The 17,339-nt window shown below is 35.1% G+C and overlaps 1 protein-coding gene across 4 annotated transcripts in view; it reads right to left on the bottom strand.

The window, feature by feature from the left end:
• Positions 1-17,339, bottom strand: part of FOXJ3 (forkhead box J3) — a 116,987-nt gene that overhangs the window by 85,253 nt on the left and 14,395 nt on the right. For all 4 annotated transcript variants that reach the window (XM_081307521.1, XM_081307519.1, XM_081307522.1 and 1 more), the window contains exon 2: positions 9,882-9,942. Coding sequence is in view for 3 of the 4 variants with exons in the window: in XM_081307519.1 (XP_081163645.1) it covers positions 9,882-9,925 (44 nt within the window). In the remaining variant the exon portion in view is untranslated. The remainder of the gene's footprint in view (positions 1-9,881; positions 9,943-17,339) is intronic.

The following is a 17,339-nucleotide window of genomic DNA, read 5'->3' as shown; positions in this document are numbered from 1 at the left end:
ACCTTTTTTTATTTTAAATAAACTGTGAACATCATTCTAAGAAAGATCCATAAGCTTTATAAACTATTGAAGAGGTTCCCTTGCCCCAAATAAGGAATTCCTGAAGTAAAAACAGCACAAAGGGCAGAGTCTTCACTAAAAAATTCTGGCTCACCAGTTGAATTCTAAGCAGAGTTCTACCAGACCTTTAAAGAACTAACCCCAATGTTCATCAAATTATTCCAGGAAATAAAAAGGGAAGAAACACTCCCAAACACATTTAATGAAGTCAGTATTACCCTGATACCAAAACCAGACAAAGACCCACCTAGGAAAGAAAACTACAGACCAATATCTCCTTAATGAGCATAGATACCAAAATCCTTAATAAAATATTAGCAAACCGCATTCAAAAACATATTACGAAGATAATACATCATGATCGACTGGACTTCATCCCAGGGATGCAAGGCTGGTTCAACATATGCAAAATCAATAAATGTAATTCACCACCTAAATAAGAACAAGAATCATATGATTGTTTCAATGGATGCAGAAAAGACTTCTGATAAATACAGCAACCATTCATGTTAAAAACATTGGAGAAACTGAGATAGAAGGAACTTACCTCAACATTAGAAAGGCTATATTTGACAAACCCATAGCCAACATCGAATGGAGAAAAACTGAAAGCTCTTCCTCTACAATCAGGAAGTAGATAAGAATATGTCCACTCTCATTACTTCTATTCAATCTAGTTCTTGAAATTCTAGCCGGGACAATCAGGCATGAGAAGGAAATTAAAGGGATATGAATTGGAAAAGAAGTCAATCTATCATACTACTATTTGCTGATGACATGACCCTGTATCTAACAAGAACTAAAAAACTCCACCAGGAGACTTCTAGAGCTAATAAACATATTTAGCAAAGTTAGCAGGATAAAGATCAACACTCATAAATCAACAGTTTTTCTATATTCCAACAGTGATTCAGTGGAGAAAGAATCAGGAAAATCATCCCCTTCACAATGGCCTCCAAAAAATAAAGTGCCTGATAATTAACCTAACCAAAAAGATTAAAGATCTCGCCTATGAATCGTATAAAACACTGGAGAAAGAATCTGAAGAGGACTTTAGAAGATGGAAAGACTCTCTGTTCTTGAATAGGCAGAATTAATATAAATTGCTTTTCTTTTTTGCTTAAAATATGCAATGCTGATTTCTTTTATTTTCAATAACACAAAGCCTGACTAAAATAAACTTACCAAATCAAGTAAGTTTTTCTAGTTTTCAGTATTATTTTATTCTATGTGCACTGTTAGCAGGCAGAGGTTATTTACTCCACCAGTATATTCAGTGATGCTTTTTATTCCCTATCACTTCTGGTATCACTTTCCCCACATGTATAAACAACTCAAATTTCCCTACCATCTCCCCTTTAGTAATATTTTTTTTCAATTTTTATACAATGTATTTTAAAATTAAATAAGTGGTTTTCTATCACTTTTTTCCCCTCAGTTTCCTGCATGGGTTTTGTTTTGTTTTGTTTTGTATGGAGTAGGGGTGGCCCCAATTAAACTGGATGTTTGTTTGGCAACATTTTTTTGTTGTTGTTAATCCCCAAACTACAATTATACTGACAGCTGACAGGCAGAAGAGTTTAATGGTTAAAAACATGGGTACTAGAACAAGATCTATATATATAAATCCTAGATCTATCCCCAATTACCTGAATGTCCTTGAGTTGCTTAAATTTACCTCTGTTTCCTCATTTGTTAAATGAAGGAAATAATGGTACTGACCTCAAAGAATTATGGGGGGATTTTATTTTAACATATAAAGTACTTCAATAGGGCTGGGCTCAGTGGTAGAGAACTTCCCTAATATGCACCAGGTCCTGGATTGGCTACTAAGAACCATCGGGGCTGAAAAAACGTGCTTAAATAATGTCTAGCCTAATAATAGTAGTATGAATACCATAAATGTTAGCTACCAAAGTCACTATTCAGTTACAAAAGAAAACTTTATAAAGGGTCCTTAAGTTAATAAACAGTTAATAGCACTCCTTAGTATCTTTTCAGAAATCAAGGCTCCAAGGACATTAGCTACTTAGATCAAAGATTATATTTAGAATAATCTAGACAAGCTCTGTCCAATAGAACTTCCTATGACAATGGAAAGGATTGTGTATTCTCTGATATAAGAAGCCACTAGTCATAGGTGGCTAGTAAAATGTGAATGGTGTTGAATGAGAAACTGAATTTTTAATGAGGCAAGTGGCCATCATATCAGAGAAACTTTAAAAGAGAACTCAAGAAAAGTTCTAAGCACTTTGTGTGTGTATGGTCCCAGGAACTGAACCCAGGGACATTCTACAACTAAGCTACATCCCAGTCCTTTTTATTTTTTATTTTGAAACACGGTCTCACTAAATTGCCTAGGCAGGCCTCAAACTTGCAATTCTCCTGCCTCACTCTTCTGAGTAGCTGGAATTAAAGGCATGTACCACCCTATCTGGCCTCAAAGCGTATTTTAGAAATGATTTCTGTAATGATCAAATTAGCAGGCTTTTTTATTATCTTTCTTTTTTAAAGTACTACCAAGTTTACTGGAAGTCTATCATTAATGTATACAAAGTAGCTAATCTAGATTTTATTTTCTTTTTTTAATTTTTAATTGCTTTTATTTTTTAAATACATGACAGTGGAATGCATCATAATTCTTATTACAACATATAGAATTCTTATTACACATACAATTTTCCATCTTTGTTTGTATTTGAAGTATGTTCACACCAATTCATGTCTTCATACATGTACTTTGGATAACGATGTCCATCACATTCCTAACCATCATTGCTAACCCCCTGCCCCCTCCCTTTCCCTCCCACTCTTATGCCCTATCTAGAGTTTGTCTATTTCTCACAAGCTTCCTCTCTCTACTCCACTATGAGTCAGTCACCTTATATCAGAGAAAACATTCGCCATTTGTCTTTTTGGGATTGGCTAACTTCACTTAGCATTATTTTCTCCAACTACATCCATTTACCTGCAAATGCCATGATTTTACTCTCTTTTATTGCTGATAATATTCCATTGTGTATATACGCCACATTTTTTTTTTTATCCATTCATCTACTAAAGGGCATCTAGGTTGGTTCCAAAGTTAAGCTATTGTGAATTGTGCTGCTATAAACATGGATGTGGCTGTGTCCCTATAGTATGCTGTTTTTAAGTCCTCTGAGTATAGACCAAGGAGAGTAATAGCTGGGTCAAATTGTGGTTCCATTCCCATTTTTCCAAGAAATCTCCATACTGCTTTCCAGAGTGATTGTACCAATTTGCAGTCCCACCAGCAGTATATGAGTGTACCTTTTCCCCCATATCCTCGCCAACACTTATTGTTGTTTTTATGCATAATAGCTGCCATTCTGACTGGAGTGAGACGAAATCTTAGAGTGGTTTTGATTTGCGTGCGCGTGTGTGTGTGTGTGTGTGTGTGTATGTGAGTGTGTGTATATAAAATAAATAATAATAAATATCACATGATGATAAAGGGCTTTTTCTGCCAGTGTGTGGAACAGACCTAAAAGCATAAAATTTTAACTATATTAACTACAAATACAATAAACAGATAATATTATATGTCAGCAACATCCTTAGCCTCAGCGTCAGTGGCAAATCTGAACATTTGGCAGGATTCTAGAATGTAAGAATTTAGGATAAAGAAGAAATAGGAGATAAAGAAATCCTCTTCTACTCCATGTTCTTGAGCTGATAGCAAAGGATACAAATCTGTCCCATCTTATTCTAAAAATGATGAGTCCTTTTTCTTTCTACTATTGGAAAATGAAAAAGTGCAGAAAAAATGCCAGATATCTTATGTATATATTTAATCCCATGAATCCTAACATTTCAGTAAAGTTAACAACCCTATTAGAACAAAATTAGAAAAAGTAATTTGCCCAAGATTACATGGCTAATTTTTATCAGACAGAGAACTGAATGTGTATCTGTTGGTTTTAAGACTACAAACCAGGGGGCTAAGGGTTGTGGCTCAGCAGTAGAGTACTCACCTACCACATGCGAGGTGCTGGGTTCAATCCTCAGCACCACATAAAAATGAATAAATAAAATAAAGACATTGTAATATCAAACTACAACTAAAAAAAAATTTTTTAAAAGACTACAAACCAGAACTGCTTTGTCAATATCAGCTACTTAAAATAAATCTAACCTCTTCTCATCATTCTAAACATCAGTGTCATCAATATCAAAAGGAGGAAAAGAGGAACCAGAAGGACAGGAATTCATCTGGGGCACTAACACATAAACTTCTCTAGGAAAGCTCATGCTAAAATATCTTCGTGTTCCTTGGCATACACCAAACATACAAATTAAATCAATAATAAAGGGCTTACTTAAGGGAGAAGCATAACAAAAAGGAAAATAAGCAAGAAAAATGAATACACATAGAAAAAGATAGAAGAAAGTAATCTCAGATAGAAGGTGATAAATGTCACCAAAAATTACTTTAAGTGCTACTGCAACCCTATGTCCCAAGCTAAATACATTGATGGACCATAAAAAATCAATAGTTCAGAAATGAAGGGCTCATCTTAACAAACCCAAAGAAACATCAAAATTTATTTTGCTTTGACAAAAATCAAATTGTAAAAATAGTGTATTTCGGGGCTGGGGATGTGGCTTTAGTGGTAGTGTGCTCGCCTGGCATGTGCGGGGCGCTGGGTTCCATCCTCAGCACCACATAAAAATAAAGATGTTGTGTCCACTGAAAACTAAAAAAAGATAAATAAATATTTAAAAATTTTCTCTCTCTTTAAAAAAAATAGTGTATTGCTACATTATGCGAAAAAAATAGTAAATCATGTGATAAACACGTTTACTTGTCCACAGAAGATAAAGCAAATGCTCAAGCACAGTATTTACTCTTATTGAGTCTGTACTTGGAAATAAAAAGCAGGCACACGTCAGGATTCCAATCTATCTTATCCAAAAAGAAAGTGCTAAATTTTTAAGTTTCTACTGTTTGACAGAAACTGATCCCATCACTACTTGAACCCTTACCCTTACTATCCAAGACTCCAGAAATGAACAGATATGAACAACCTGGTATCCTTCAATATACAAACTCTCACCATCCAAACTCAAGATATAAACACAATAGACTCAGACTGCAAGGAATACTTATCTTTTGATTCTTTACAAAAATTTTTAATATAACTTCACACAAGAAAACTTGGTGCTTTTCAAGAACATGAAGGTAATTTCTACCAAAAGTCACGTAAACACTGGCTGTAAAACAGAAAACATCTTTTTATATTATCATTCTCAGCAGTCTGCTAGAACAAGTGTTGACAGTTATAAAGTTACTACACCTCAGCTCCAAACTGAAACACCCCTCACCTCATTCTGCTTTGTGATGCTAGAGCTGGGATTCTCTGCAAGACACTTCAGCTTTGCTAAATGGCTTCCTACAAAGCTCTACCAAGAAGAAGCACTGAAAACAGATTCAAGCCTAGAAGAAGAGGAAGAGACTTGTACCTTCCTGCCTATTCTATGAGAATCATAAGAGCAATTCCCTAGCAAAGCCTTCTTCATCCCTGAAGCAGCAGTCTTTCTCATAGCAGCAGATAAATCTAGCTTGCAGTGTTTCCAATACATGCAGAAACACCAACACTAGCCAGCATCCCCTTCTCAGAGGCCTACGTCTCAAACTCATAGGTCCCCTCTTCCAAGATCAAACACCAACTCTAGCTATGCAGCAGCTTATTCTTACAGATCTAAGTCTCAGTTCAACAGGGACTTTATTTCTAAGTCCCCCATCCCCAGCCTTAGAACTCCCTGAGTTCTATGAGTAGTAGTTGGCGCACTGTGTGTCACCTGTCACCCTGCTCCTACCCCGGAACCAAGGACTGAACACAGGGGCACTCTACCGCTGAGCTACATCCCAGGGCTTTTTATTTTTTCTTCATATCACTAAGTTGTTGAGGCTTTGAATATCACTAAGTTGTTAGGCTTAGCTTTGAATCTGCGATCTTCCTGCCTCAGCCTCCCCAGTAGCTGGAATTATAGGTGGACACCAATGCACCCAGACTATTGTGTCTATCTTCTTTTTTTTAATATTTATTTTTTAGTTGTAGTTGGACACAATATCTTTATTTATTTGTTTTTATGTGGTGCTGAGGATCGAACCCAGGGCCTCGCATGTGCTAGGCAAGCGCTCCACCATTGAGCCACAACTCCAACCCTGTGTCTATCTTCTTGATACCTAAAAGTTTTATTTTATTCTATTACCTAATTCTATTTTATTTTATTACCTAGTTAACAACTTTATATCTAGTTAAGAATTCTATTAAAGAATCCCTGTTCAAATAAGTGGTATGATTTCTACCTCCCAAAAGAGCCCTGACTGACAGAAGAAAATAGTATCATTACGTATACAGAACATGATATTGTTACTGCAACTTTAATTATAATGTATTTTTACCTATAGCAGCAAGTAAAGAAGAACAAAGTGTTGATAAGAGCAGTCTGATTAAAATTAAAGAGTATATCTAGCTATTGCTACAAATTTTCTATAAATAATCTTAAATAAATTTACATATAATCTGATATGGTATACAATTATATGATATGAAGATATTTTAAAAGGCTTTCTTTCCAAATTTTCTACACTAAAGTGTTACATTTTTTTAGTTGTAAATGGACACCATATCTTTTTATATATTTATTTTTATGTGGTGCTGAGGATTGAACTCAGTGCTTTACATGTATGAGGCAAGAACTCTACCACTGAGCTACAGCCCCAGCCCTAGAGTATTACTTTTTAATCATAAAATAGTGATTTTCAAAATAATCAACACATTCAGATAAAATAAAGATCCAATATAATCTATAAAAGACAATATTTGTTTACCCTAAATATTTAAGGGGACAGAGTTGTTTTTTTTTTTTTTGAGAGAGAGAGAGAGAGAATTTTTTAATATTTATTTTTTAGTTTTCAGTGGACACAACATCTTTTATTTTATTTTTATGTGGTGGTGAGGATCGAACCCAGCACCCTGCGCATGCCAGGAGAGCGCGCTACCACTTAAGCCATATCCCCAGCCCCAAGGGAGAGTTTTAATCTATTTACTAACTATCCTAACCCAAAATTTTTAAAAAAATACTTCACTATTTTCATCCCACTCCTTACCTTCACTTACATATACACTGTACACTCCCACTCATACCTGTGCTTATAAACCTGTACATGCCTACCCATGTTCTCATGTCCAGCCAATATATCCATTTCTTCCCCACCAACTCATGTGCTCCCGGTCTTGAGGCTAGCTACTTCATAAATAAACACGTAGTATGCATAATCATATACACAGTAGTATATACAAGAGAGGTAAGGCAAACAAGCAGTATTTTTCAGTGGGTCTAAGTTACTTTAAGAGTTCTGGTTCTCTTCTTATTTGGGTAATGTAGCTGATAGAGGGGAAGCATTTCTGGTAATTGTGGAAAAAGTAGATGAGCATTTATTGTGGTTTTAAGTTATCCTGTTTTATCCTCTTCCGCTGCCCCCCCCCCCAAAAAAATCAGTCTTTTTTTCCTCTTATCTCAAATCAATACTGGCTTCCGCTTAGAAATGCAAATGATAATAGTCTTCTATATATATACATCTAAGAATGGAATTCTTTGCTTCAGAGATGAGCCATATAGAATATTACAGAAATGAAAGACATACATAAAGATACAAAATACTGTGACTCAGATGGTATTAGGCGTCTTGGTTTAATAATTCTGAATCTACAATATGGTGCACAGGAATTATAGCACAAAGAATAAATCATAAATAACTTATAGTATCTCTTCTCTTTTATCATACTTTCCAGTTCTACAATTTTATCAAGCAAAAAATCAGGACATATATTATTCCTAAACCAATGCCTATATCAGCTGAACCTAAATTAAATATTCAAATTAAAGGATTTAAATTTTCAGTCAATGGCCTTAATATAGTATTGTTTCAGCATATTTCACTACTAAAATATCTTTAAGGAAATCTAGTTAGTGGAAGATTAAAGTCTACAAAATATCCTGATGTAAATTTATCCAAAGTTTTAAATATTCAAAAATGACTCCTCTCATCATACTAAGGAGAAATCAACATTAAGTCAAATTAATTCTAGAACAGCTTTAGAAACTAATGAAATTATTTTTTTTAAATTTTTTTCAGAGCTATATAGGTGGCAGGCATAAGTTAAGTAGAAAAAGAATCACTATTATAAGATAAAAAAATGCATTCTCATGGAAAGAAATGCCATAATGGCATAACGTTTACCTTCTGAGGAAGAGAATAACAGTCTTTACCTGCTGAAAAATTCAAGTACCCAAAAATTAAAGGGCAATTTCACTGTTCATTTTCGTTTGTGGTAGTCTAGAAAACCAGAATCTCTTTCAAATCTAAGGATTCCTTGACTTCACATTCATGTTTCTAGCAACTTTATATCCCTTCTCTTTCTTCCTGCCCTCCATAATAGGACAATTCCAACTCTCTTTATCACTTAGGCTGTTCCAACCACACTGGCCTCTTCAATGTTCCTCAAATACACAGAGCAGACTTCTGCCTTGGCATTTCCTGGAATTTCTCTGCCCAGAATGTTCACCATCCACATACCCAGTATACGGTTCATTCCATCACTCAGCTCTTCATTCAAATGTCACCTTTCAATGAAGCATTCTCTGGCTAACCTGTTTAAATAACATATACTCTATATCTTATTCCTGTTCTCCATTTCAATTATCTTCTTAGCCCTTATCGCTTTTACTATCTAACAGATTCTACTTATTTTATTAATTATCCCCTCACCAGAATGCATATTCCATAAATATATGATTTTCACCTATTATATTAGGATAGTGGCTGATTAGATATTAGGTGCTCAAAATGCTAAATGAATAAATGATACAGCTAACTTTGGCAGTATCACATGTAACTAGTACATGCTGTCATCAACACTTTACATTCTAATCTGTAAGATGATTTCAATGAACAGATTAGGTTAAGGTTATTTTTGTAAGTGTCTCAGTTTTCAGAGGCTACTATGAGAGTAGACCATGGATGTCTATACAAACAAAAAAGTCCCATATGTACCTGCTTTATCCATGAATTTCACATAAGCTTTAATTTATAGAAGGACTTGCTAATTCCAAAAACTACTGAGCAACAACTTAAAAATTCTTGCATTTTTACATTTTACTATTGTAAATGATGGCAATTCAAATACTTACACCATTCCTCAAAAACAAGTTAAAACTAGTATCCTCAGTAATATTTAATCTGTAAAGAAGTTAGTCCAAAATTTACTATCTGCTAATTTAAACAGGGAGAAAGGGTAGTTTTTAAAAGAAAAGAAACAACTAAAAAGTACAAAATATATCATTTCATGTATAAGATTATACACTAAATTTGCTTAGTTCACGAAACAGATATTAAAAGCAGATCCAAATCTCATTACCAAAAAAATCTCTGAAAGCAAAAATATCTCTGTACTTAGTCAAATTGTACTACTTGACAAAACTAACATTTTATTCTGAGACATACCTTTAAATTCATTGTAATATGCCTTGACCTCAAAATTTTTTCAAGTATTGAGCACTTGACAGGCACAGTGGCTTATGCCTGTACCCTAACTGCTCAGAAGGCTAAGGCAGAAGGATTGCAAGTTCCAAGCCAGCCTCAGGGAAAGCAAAGCCCTAAGCAACTCAGTGAGACCCTGTCTCTAAATAAAATACAAAATAGGGCTAGGAATGTGGCTTAGTGGTCGAGTACCCCTGAATTCAATCCCTGGTATCCACCCACCGAAAAAAAAAAGAAAAAGAGCACTCACCTTAATGAAGTTACAGATGGACAAGCCTGTCCATACAAACCCATCTGGCCACAAAGAGAATCTAAAAAATAAATAAGAGTTAATTATTACATGTTCCTAAGCATGTTAGAACTATAAATTACACTACAATTCTAATTAAAACATCTGAAAAAAGAAACAGAAGACTAAAAGAATCACCATTATCAGAACACAAAAATCACATGAACAAAAAATACTACAGATTGATAAAAAGGATTACACTGAGGAAGACACACATACCGGAAATATGACAGAAATAAACACATTAAAACTGTATGACATGGCTGGGCACGGTGGCACACACCTGTAATCCCAGCAGCTCGGGAGGCTATGAGAGGAGGATTGCAAGTTCTAAACCAGCCTCAGCAACGGCTAAACAGCTCAGTGAGACTTTGTCTCTAAATAAAATACAAAACAGAGCTGGGGATGTGACTCAGTGGTTGAGTGCCCCTGAGTTCAATCCCTGGTACACGTACACACACACCAAACTGTGACATGCAGAAGCCTGCTCATAAAATTTAACAAATAGTTATATTTATAGAATAGAGAGAGTGTATCCAAACTGTTTAGGAGAATCCTAAGCATTCCAGAGGGATACCTAAAAGCTATTATACAGTTGAGCATGCAAGTCTCTACTATACCACATTAATTGATCCCCCCACAATATACACAACTACTCCTCAATAAAAGCAGTGCTACCATTATTGGTTTTATATATACTGAACTGCACTAAGACTTCATCTGAAGTAACAGTTCCATTGCTTAAAAAAAAAAAAAAAAAGTTAAATTAGCACTAGAACAGAAGAAGCTTTAAAATAAGTTCTAGCTTCAAATTCTAACTGTGTCCTATTGAGACCTTGAAGAATTTATACAACCTCACTGAACTCCAGTTTTTTCAGCTGAAACTTGGAGATAATACCACCTACACATCTTTATTTATCATGTGGGTTTGTTGGAATTGGTTTAACTGTATACATACACATATACTAGACAAGAGGTAAAGACTGTGAGCAACTAAAAAGAGCATGTTTAATAGGAAGGGATCAGCTGCTACTCCCAGTTCTATCTAGCCAAATGTTGCTAGGCAAGAATATTTTAGACCCAGTATTTTAAGAACTTCCAATTTTTCAAAAGAAATTCAAAATATTATTTGAAATATCTTAAATTTTGTTGTCTACATATTAACTTGTCAAACAAAATACTGGATTTTGTTCTAAATTTATAACCTTTGATTCAGAGACTGAATGACTCGCAGCAACTAATTGTCCCTGTATACACTTAAGAGAAACAGATGACAGACACTTCTATTTCTGCTATAATGACAAGATGGATGGAAACGTATTTTTAAACCTTTAAAAAGGAATCTAAAGCCTGACAAAGAATAAGGTATGAGCTGAAGCCAAAAATTAAAAGAAAGAGGGAAACTAGGAAGGCATGCAGAAAAGAAAAAAAAAGCAATTTTCTTTCACCTTTAGGGCATTTTTGGCATATCCTACAAATTCCAACTTGCAATTTTAAGACTCTTACCAAAGAGAACTTTAAGGAATGTTGCTTTTGTACCCTTGGCACTAAGTGTTGGCAAGATGATGATGCTATTACAGCAATGCAGTGGTGTCTCCCTGATAGTTAACAACCACAAGTTAAACCTCTCCTAGATTTTTAGTTTTAAAAGCTTCATACCTAGAATTTTGTTTAGGGCAGCTGTAGGATAGTAGTATCCCCCACCTGATCCTGACAGAAGCAAATGCAGATTCTAGGGAAACTCATTCTTGCTGTAGACCTAGAATAAGTCCCACAAGTAGAATTCCAAAATAAATGAATGTGAGTAAATGAACTCACAACCAAAAATCAGAAATGAGTCACTGATAGCAAGATACAAAGAAACATAAGTTAGTATACTCAAAACCACAAAGATTTCGGATATAGAAATTACTGGACACCTTTCTCTACTGTTTTACTTTATAGGTGAATTACCTAGTCCTGTATTTTAATTGCCTATATGCAGATTAATCTCATATTTTTATCTCAGGGAGAAATCTCCTGATCTCCAAACATAAATAAATGTTCTCTCTTGAAAATACCAAATTTACCATATCTAAAATGGAGCTCATCATTTTCCTTGATATACTTCCTATCCTGACAAAACAGGACAACCTTTTCATCTAAAAATGGCTTTCAGATTTCTTTTTCTTTTTTTTTCTTTCAGGTTTCTTGCTTAACTTTTTTTTTCCCCTTTATTAGAACAGAACACCCATTTTCAACTTTTGGTTTCTATAGAACAAACTTCTCTAAACACTCCTGGCCTCTTAGCCTACTCTTCTCCAAAGAGGTATTATGGTAGGTGGGCAGACTACACCCAGGAGTTAAGTCTTTCTTTTCTCTCTCCATTCAGGATTCTATAAGGCTGTGATTTTAATATATCTGCTCTGCTGACACAAAACATCCTCTAAGGTAGGCTATCCCATGAGCAGGTGAGTATAAGAGGCTATGGAGTTAGCCAATTCATTTGGCTATCAAATCTGTTACATTCTATAATATCATTTTTATCAAAACCAAAAGAGGCCAGGTGTGATGGTGCATATAGTTTCTCAGTGACTTGGTGGCTGAGGAGGGGGAATCACAAACTCAAAGACAGCCTCAGCAACTTAGTGAGGTCCTAAACAACTGAGCAAGACACTATCTCAAAATAAAAAAATTAAAAAAGAGCTGGAAATGTAATTCAGTGTTTAAGCACTCCTGGGTTCAATGATCAAGAATACTAATAATAAATGTTGTCGAGGATGTGGGAGAAAAAGATTCACTCATACTTTGCTGGTGGGACTGTAAATGGAGATTCCTCAGAAAACTTGGAATGAATCCACCATTTGACTGAGTTCTCCTACTCCTTGGCATATACCCAAAGGACTTCAAATCAGCATAATACAGTGATGCAGCCACATCAATGTGTAGAACAGCTCAAGCAACAAAAGCTAAGCTATAGAACCAACCTAGGTGCCCTTCAACAGACAAATGGATAAAGAAAATGGGGTATATATAAACAATGGAATATTACTCGGTTTTAAAGAAGGATGAAATTATGGCATTTGCTGGGAAATGAATGGAACTGGAGATTACCATGCTAAGTGAAATAAGCCAACCCAAAAAACCAAGGGCCTAATATTCTCTCTTGATAGGTAGATGCTAATAAACAATAAGGGGTAGGGGAGGGATGGGAATAGGAAAGACAATAGAATGAATCAAGACATAACTTTCCTATGTTCATATATGAATACATGACCAGTTAAACTCAACATCATGTACAACTGCAAAAATGGGATCCTAATTAGAATAAATTATACTCCAAGTATGTATAAATATGTCAAAATATAATCTACTGTATGTATACCTGAAGAACAATTTAAAAAAAAAGTTTAAAAAAAAAGCCTTTTGCTAAATGAAAAAGTCAGACACAAAGTCACAAAAGGCCACATACTGTATCAGTCCATTTACACAAAATGTCCAGAATAAACAAATCCATAGAGATAGAAAGTAGGTTGGATCTTTCCAGGAGATTTGGGGTGGGATGGGAGGTGGAGAGTGGCTGCTACTAAATTCTTTCAGGAAAAATGAAAATATTCTGTCTAATAGTGATAATGGCTGCACAAAATCTGGTGAATATAATAAAAACCACTAAATTGGGGCTGAGGTTGTGGCTCAGTGGTAAAGCACTTGACTAGCATGTGTAAGGCCCTGGGTTCAATTCTCAGCACCACATATAAATAAAATAAAGGTCCATCAACAACCAAAAAAAGATATTTTTTAAAAATCACTAAATTGTATACTCTAAAATGAAGAACTTTATGGCATATGAATTTTACCTGAATAAAAAAATTAATTTAAAAAATGTATTACATATTGTTTCTTCATCTGCTTATTCTTGTTTTATTTCTCAGTCAGTTCAGAACTCAGGCAAGTAACAATGATCTTACACTCTGAGCCCCCCAAACATCATAACCCTTAGAATCAGTTACCATTTACTACTAATTCTAGATCCTGGTTATCTTTCTAATTTCCTAAATGCTTTAGTCTCAGATTTCTCCATTTTTCACCTAAATTTATTGTCCCTAAAAAGCATCCCCAGTCTCAAACTTGCTGACTGAAGAAAAACAAACATATGTCAATCTTCTCCTTAATAGGCAGCTGACCAGCAACATGAAAATCTCTTAAAAGGTTAAGATTCACACCAAAAGTCAGGATCTTTCATTAGTATCCTCCAAGCTAAAACTTATGTCTCTGTGGCACCAACTTCAGCTGATCATATTATCTTATTCAATTACATTCATAATTAATTTAGTTTAGTAGTATTTTCTCCAAATCCCTCAAAAACCACTATGTATCATAAGAGTTTGTATAGAATAACACAAAATAAGGATAGTAAAAGTCAGTCATCCTATATCATGCTAAGTGAAACAAGCCAGTCTCAAAAAACCAATGGTAAATGTTCTCTCTGATATGTGGATGCTAACCCATAAGGAAGGGTAGGAAGGGGAAGTATAGAAGTTCACTGGATTAGACAAAGGTGAATAATAGAAGGGAGGGGGACAGGAATAGGAAGGACAGTAGAATAAATCGGACATAACTTTCCTATGCTCATATAAGAATACATGATTAGTGTAACTCCACATCATGTCAACCACAAGAACGGGATCAAAATTGTAATGGGTTGTACCCCATGTATGTAAAATATGTCAAAATACACCCCCTACTGTTATGTATATGTAAAAACAACAAATTAAAAAAAAATTTAAGTCAGTCATCCAGTAACAAGTATGCTCCAATACATGCTTATTTACTGTATCACATTTCATTACCAACAGAAGAATGTGGAATTCCTTCACATCAAGAGTATATTAATAAGTTACAAAGTGTTCAGATTTAGGAAGCTGCTGTTATAACAAACTAACAATTGTATAATATGCATTATTTGGGGGGGCAGGAGGTGAAATTGGACTGTTTTCAAAAAGTTCCCAAGTTAATTCTTACAAGGGATCTCCTCTTTCCCATCCAGAGATAGTCTTTATAATTTACAACAAAATTAAAACAATGATGACTTTTGATCTAAAGATCTACCCTGAAATTTCAACAGTTTCTGTGTGACTTTGGATATATTGTTATTTTCTCTGAGGCTCATTTTCCTCTGCCATAAAAAAAAGAAAACTTCATGCCTCTGTTTACTATGTTAGTAACTGAGAGAGCACCAACATAATACCAAAGGTAAGAAAAGTTTCTTGAAAATAAACATTGCCCTAGAGATCAAGAGGCTATTTCTTCTTTTTGAACCTCCTGAATTCAGCCCCATCTTTCAAAAGATTTGAAAAGTATATAACTAAGATCCATGAAAAAACAACTCTTTGATGAAGATTATTTTAACATTATTATTTTTTACATCGTTAGCCACATATAATCATTAAAGCAGCCATGAAAGTAACCTGTGCTTTAATCAGCCAGTATAAAAGAAATCTACCAGAAAAAGTAGTACACAGAAAAGAATTCTGCTGCATGAGTAGCAATGCGTTGTCCATCTCAGCTGCACTAGGTAAACCTGAAAGCAATGGTGCAGCTTGAGCTAAGAAGATATCTGCTTTCAGACAGATGAAATTTGTGAGGGTGGGTCTGGGGTTGTGGCTCAGCAGCACTGGGTTTGATCCTCAGCACCATATAAAAATAAACAAAATAGAGATTTTTTTTTTTAATTGTGAGAATCCTCATTTCACCTTGGGAATATCAGAAGAGAGACCAAACAGAGGAACTTATTTTAAAAACTAATAAGCCTTGAAAAAATTGTACTTCTGACAGCAGCAAGTGATCTAAGGAAGAAAAAAGCATTAGTGTAAAATACAAACAACAATGGATATAAACTGAAAAGAGACTACCACAAAGAGTGGGTTTTGTGGAAGAGTCAGGGTAAAACTTCAACTGCAAGAGGGTTAAGAATCAAGAGTATGAGAAAATAAAAGTTTAGCCACAAACTACATAATGTGAAAGTAAATGGAAAGTGCAATAAAGCCAGTCAATCAAAAACATTTACAGGGCTAGCTAGGGTTGTGGCTCAGTGGTAGAGCGCTCGCTTAGCATGTGCAAGGCTCTGGGTTCGATCTTCAGCACCACATAAAAAGAAATAAGTAAAATAAAGATTTTTTTAAAAAATTTACATTAAGAATTCAGGAAAGGCAGTATGGCCTTGTCCCCTTTCTTTCTCTTCTGAGCAGACACCATCCTACTCCCCTCAGCCTCTGGTCGGCTTTCTTCTTCAGACCAAACACCATGCCTTCAATTAAGCTGCAGAGTTTTGATGGAGAGATATTTGAAGCTGATATAAAAACTGCCAATCTGTAACTATCAAAAGCATGTAGGAAGATTTGGGAATGGATGATGAAGAAGATGATGACCTAGTTATTCTACCAAATGTTAATGCAGCAATATTTAAAAATGTCATTCAGTGACAAGGTTGACCCTCCTCTTCCTGGGGATGACGAGAATAAAGAAAAATAAAAAAAGAATATCTCCATTTTGGACCAAGAATTCCTGAAAGTTGACCAAAGGACACTTTTGAAATTTATTCTGGGTGCAAACTACTTAAAGACATCAAAGGCTTGCTGGATGTTACATGTAAGACTGTTGTCAATATGATCAAGAGGAAAACTACTGAGAAGGTTCTCAAAATCTTCAATATTAAGGGACTGGGTGGGGATGTAGCTCAGTTGGTAGAGTACTTGCCTTGAATGCACAAGGCCCTGGGTTCAACTTCCAGCAGAGAGAGAGAGAGAGAGAGAGAGAGAGAAAGAGAAAGAAAGAAAGAAAGAAAGAAAGAAAGAAAGAAAGAAAGAAAGAAAGAAAGGGAGGGAGGGAGGGAGGGAGGGAAGAAGAGAGGGAGAGAGGGAGAGAGGAGGGAGGGAGGGAATCTTGAGAAAAATATTTTTTAAAAAATCTTTAATATCAAAAATTTCACTAAAGAGGAGAAAGCCCAGGTATACAAAGAGAACTGGTGGTATAAAAAGAAGTAAAATATTGTGGCTAACAACCATGACTTTGTAAGGACTGTTCCAAATACCAGTGGTACTGCTCTATTTACAACTGTTAATATTAGTCAAAAGTAAACAAATTCAGCAGCAAATCGGTTAGTTGAATTAGCTGTCCTGACTGCATGTATATTTTGAGTACAGATTCCAAACCTACGGCTAACTTTCCTCTAGTATGAGCAAAAATTTCTTATTCTGAATAAAACTAATCTGTGGGTATCTGTACAAAAGGGGCATTTGGGGGCTTCCCTCTTTGTGTAAAATGATTTCTGCCTAGTTTACTGTAAATCAAAACCGCAATGAGATACTACTTCACACTTACTAGGATAACTATTATCAAAAAGGTAAGAACAAGTGTTGCAAACACGTGGAGAAATTGCAA

The sequence above is a fragment of the Spermophilus citellus genome (assembly GCF_964194105.1).
Source record: "Spermophilus citellus genome assembly, chromosome: 9".
NCBI classification, from domain to species: domain Eukaryota; kingdom Metazoa; phylum Chordata; class Mammalia; order Rodentia; family Sciuridae; genus Spermophilus; species Spermophilus citellus.
This window is presented reverse-complemented; position numbering and strand designations above follow the sequence as displayed.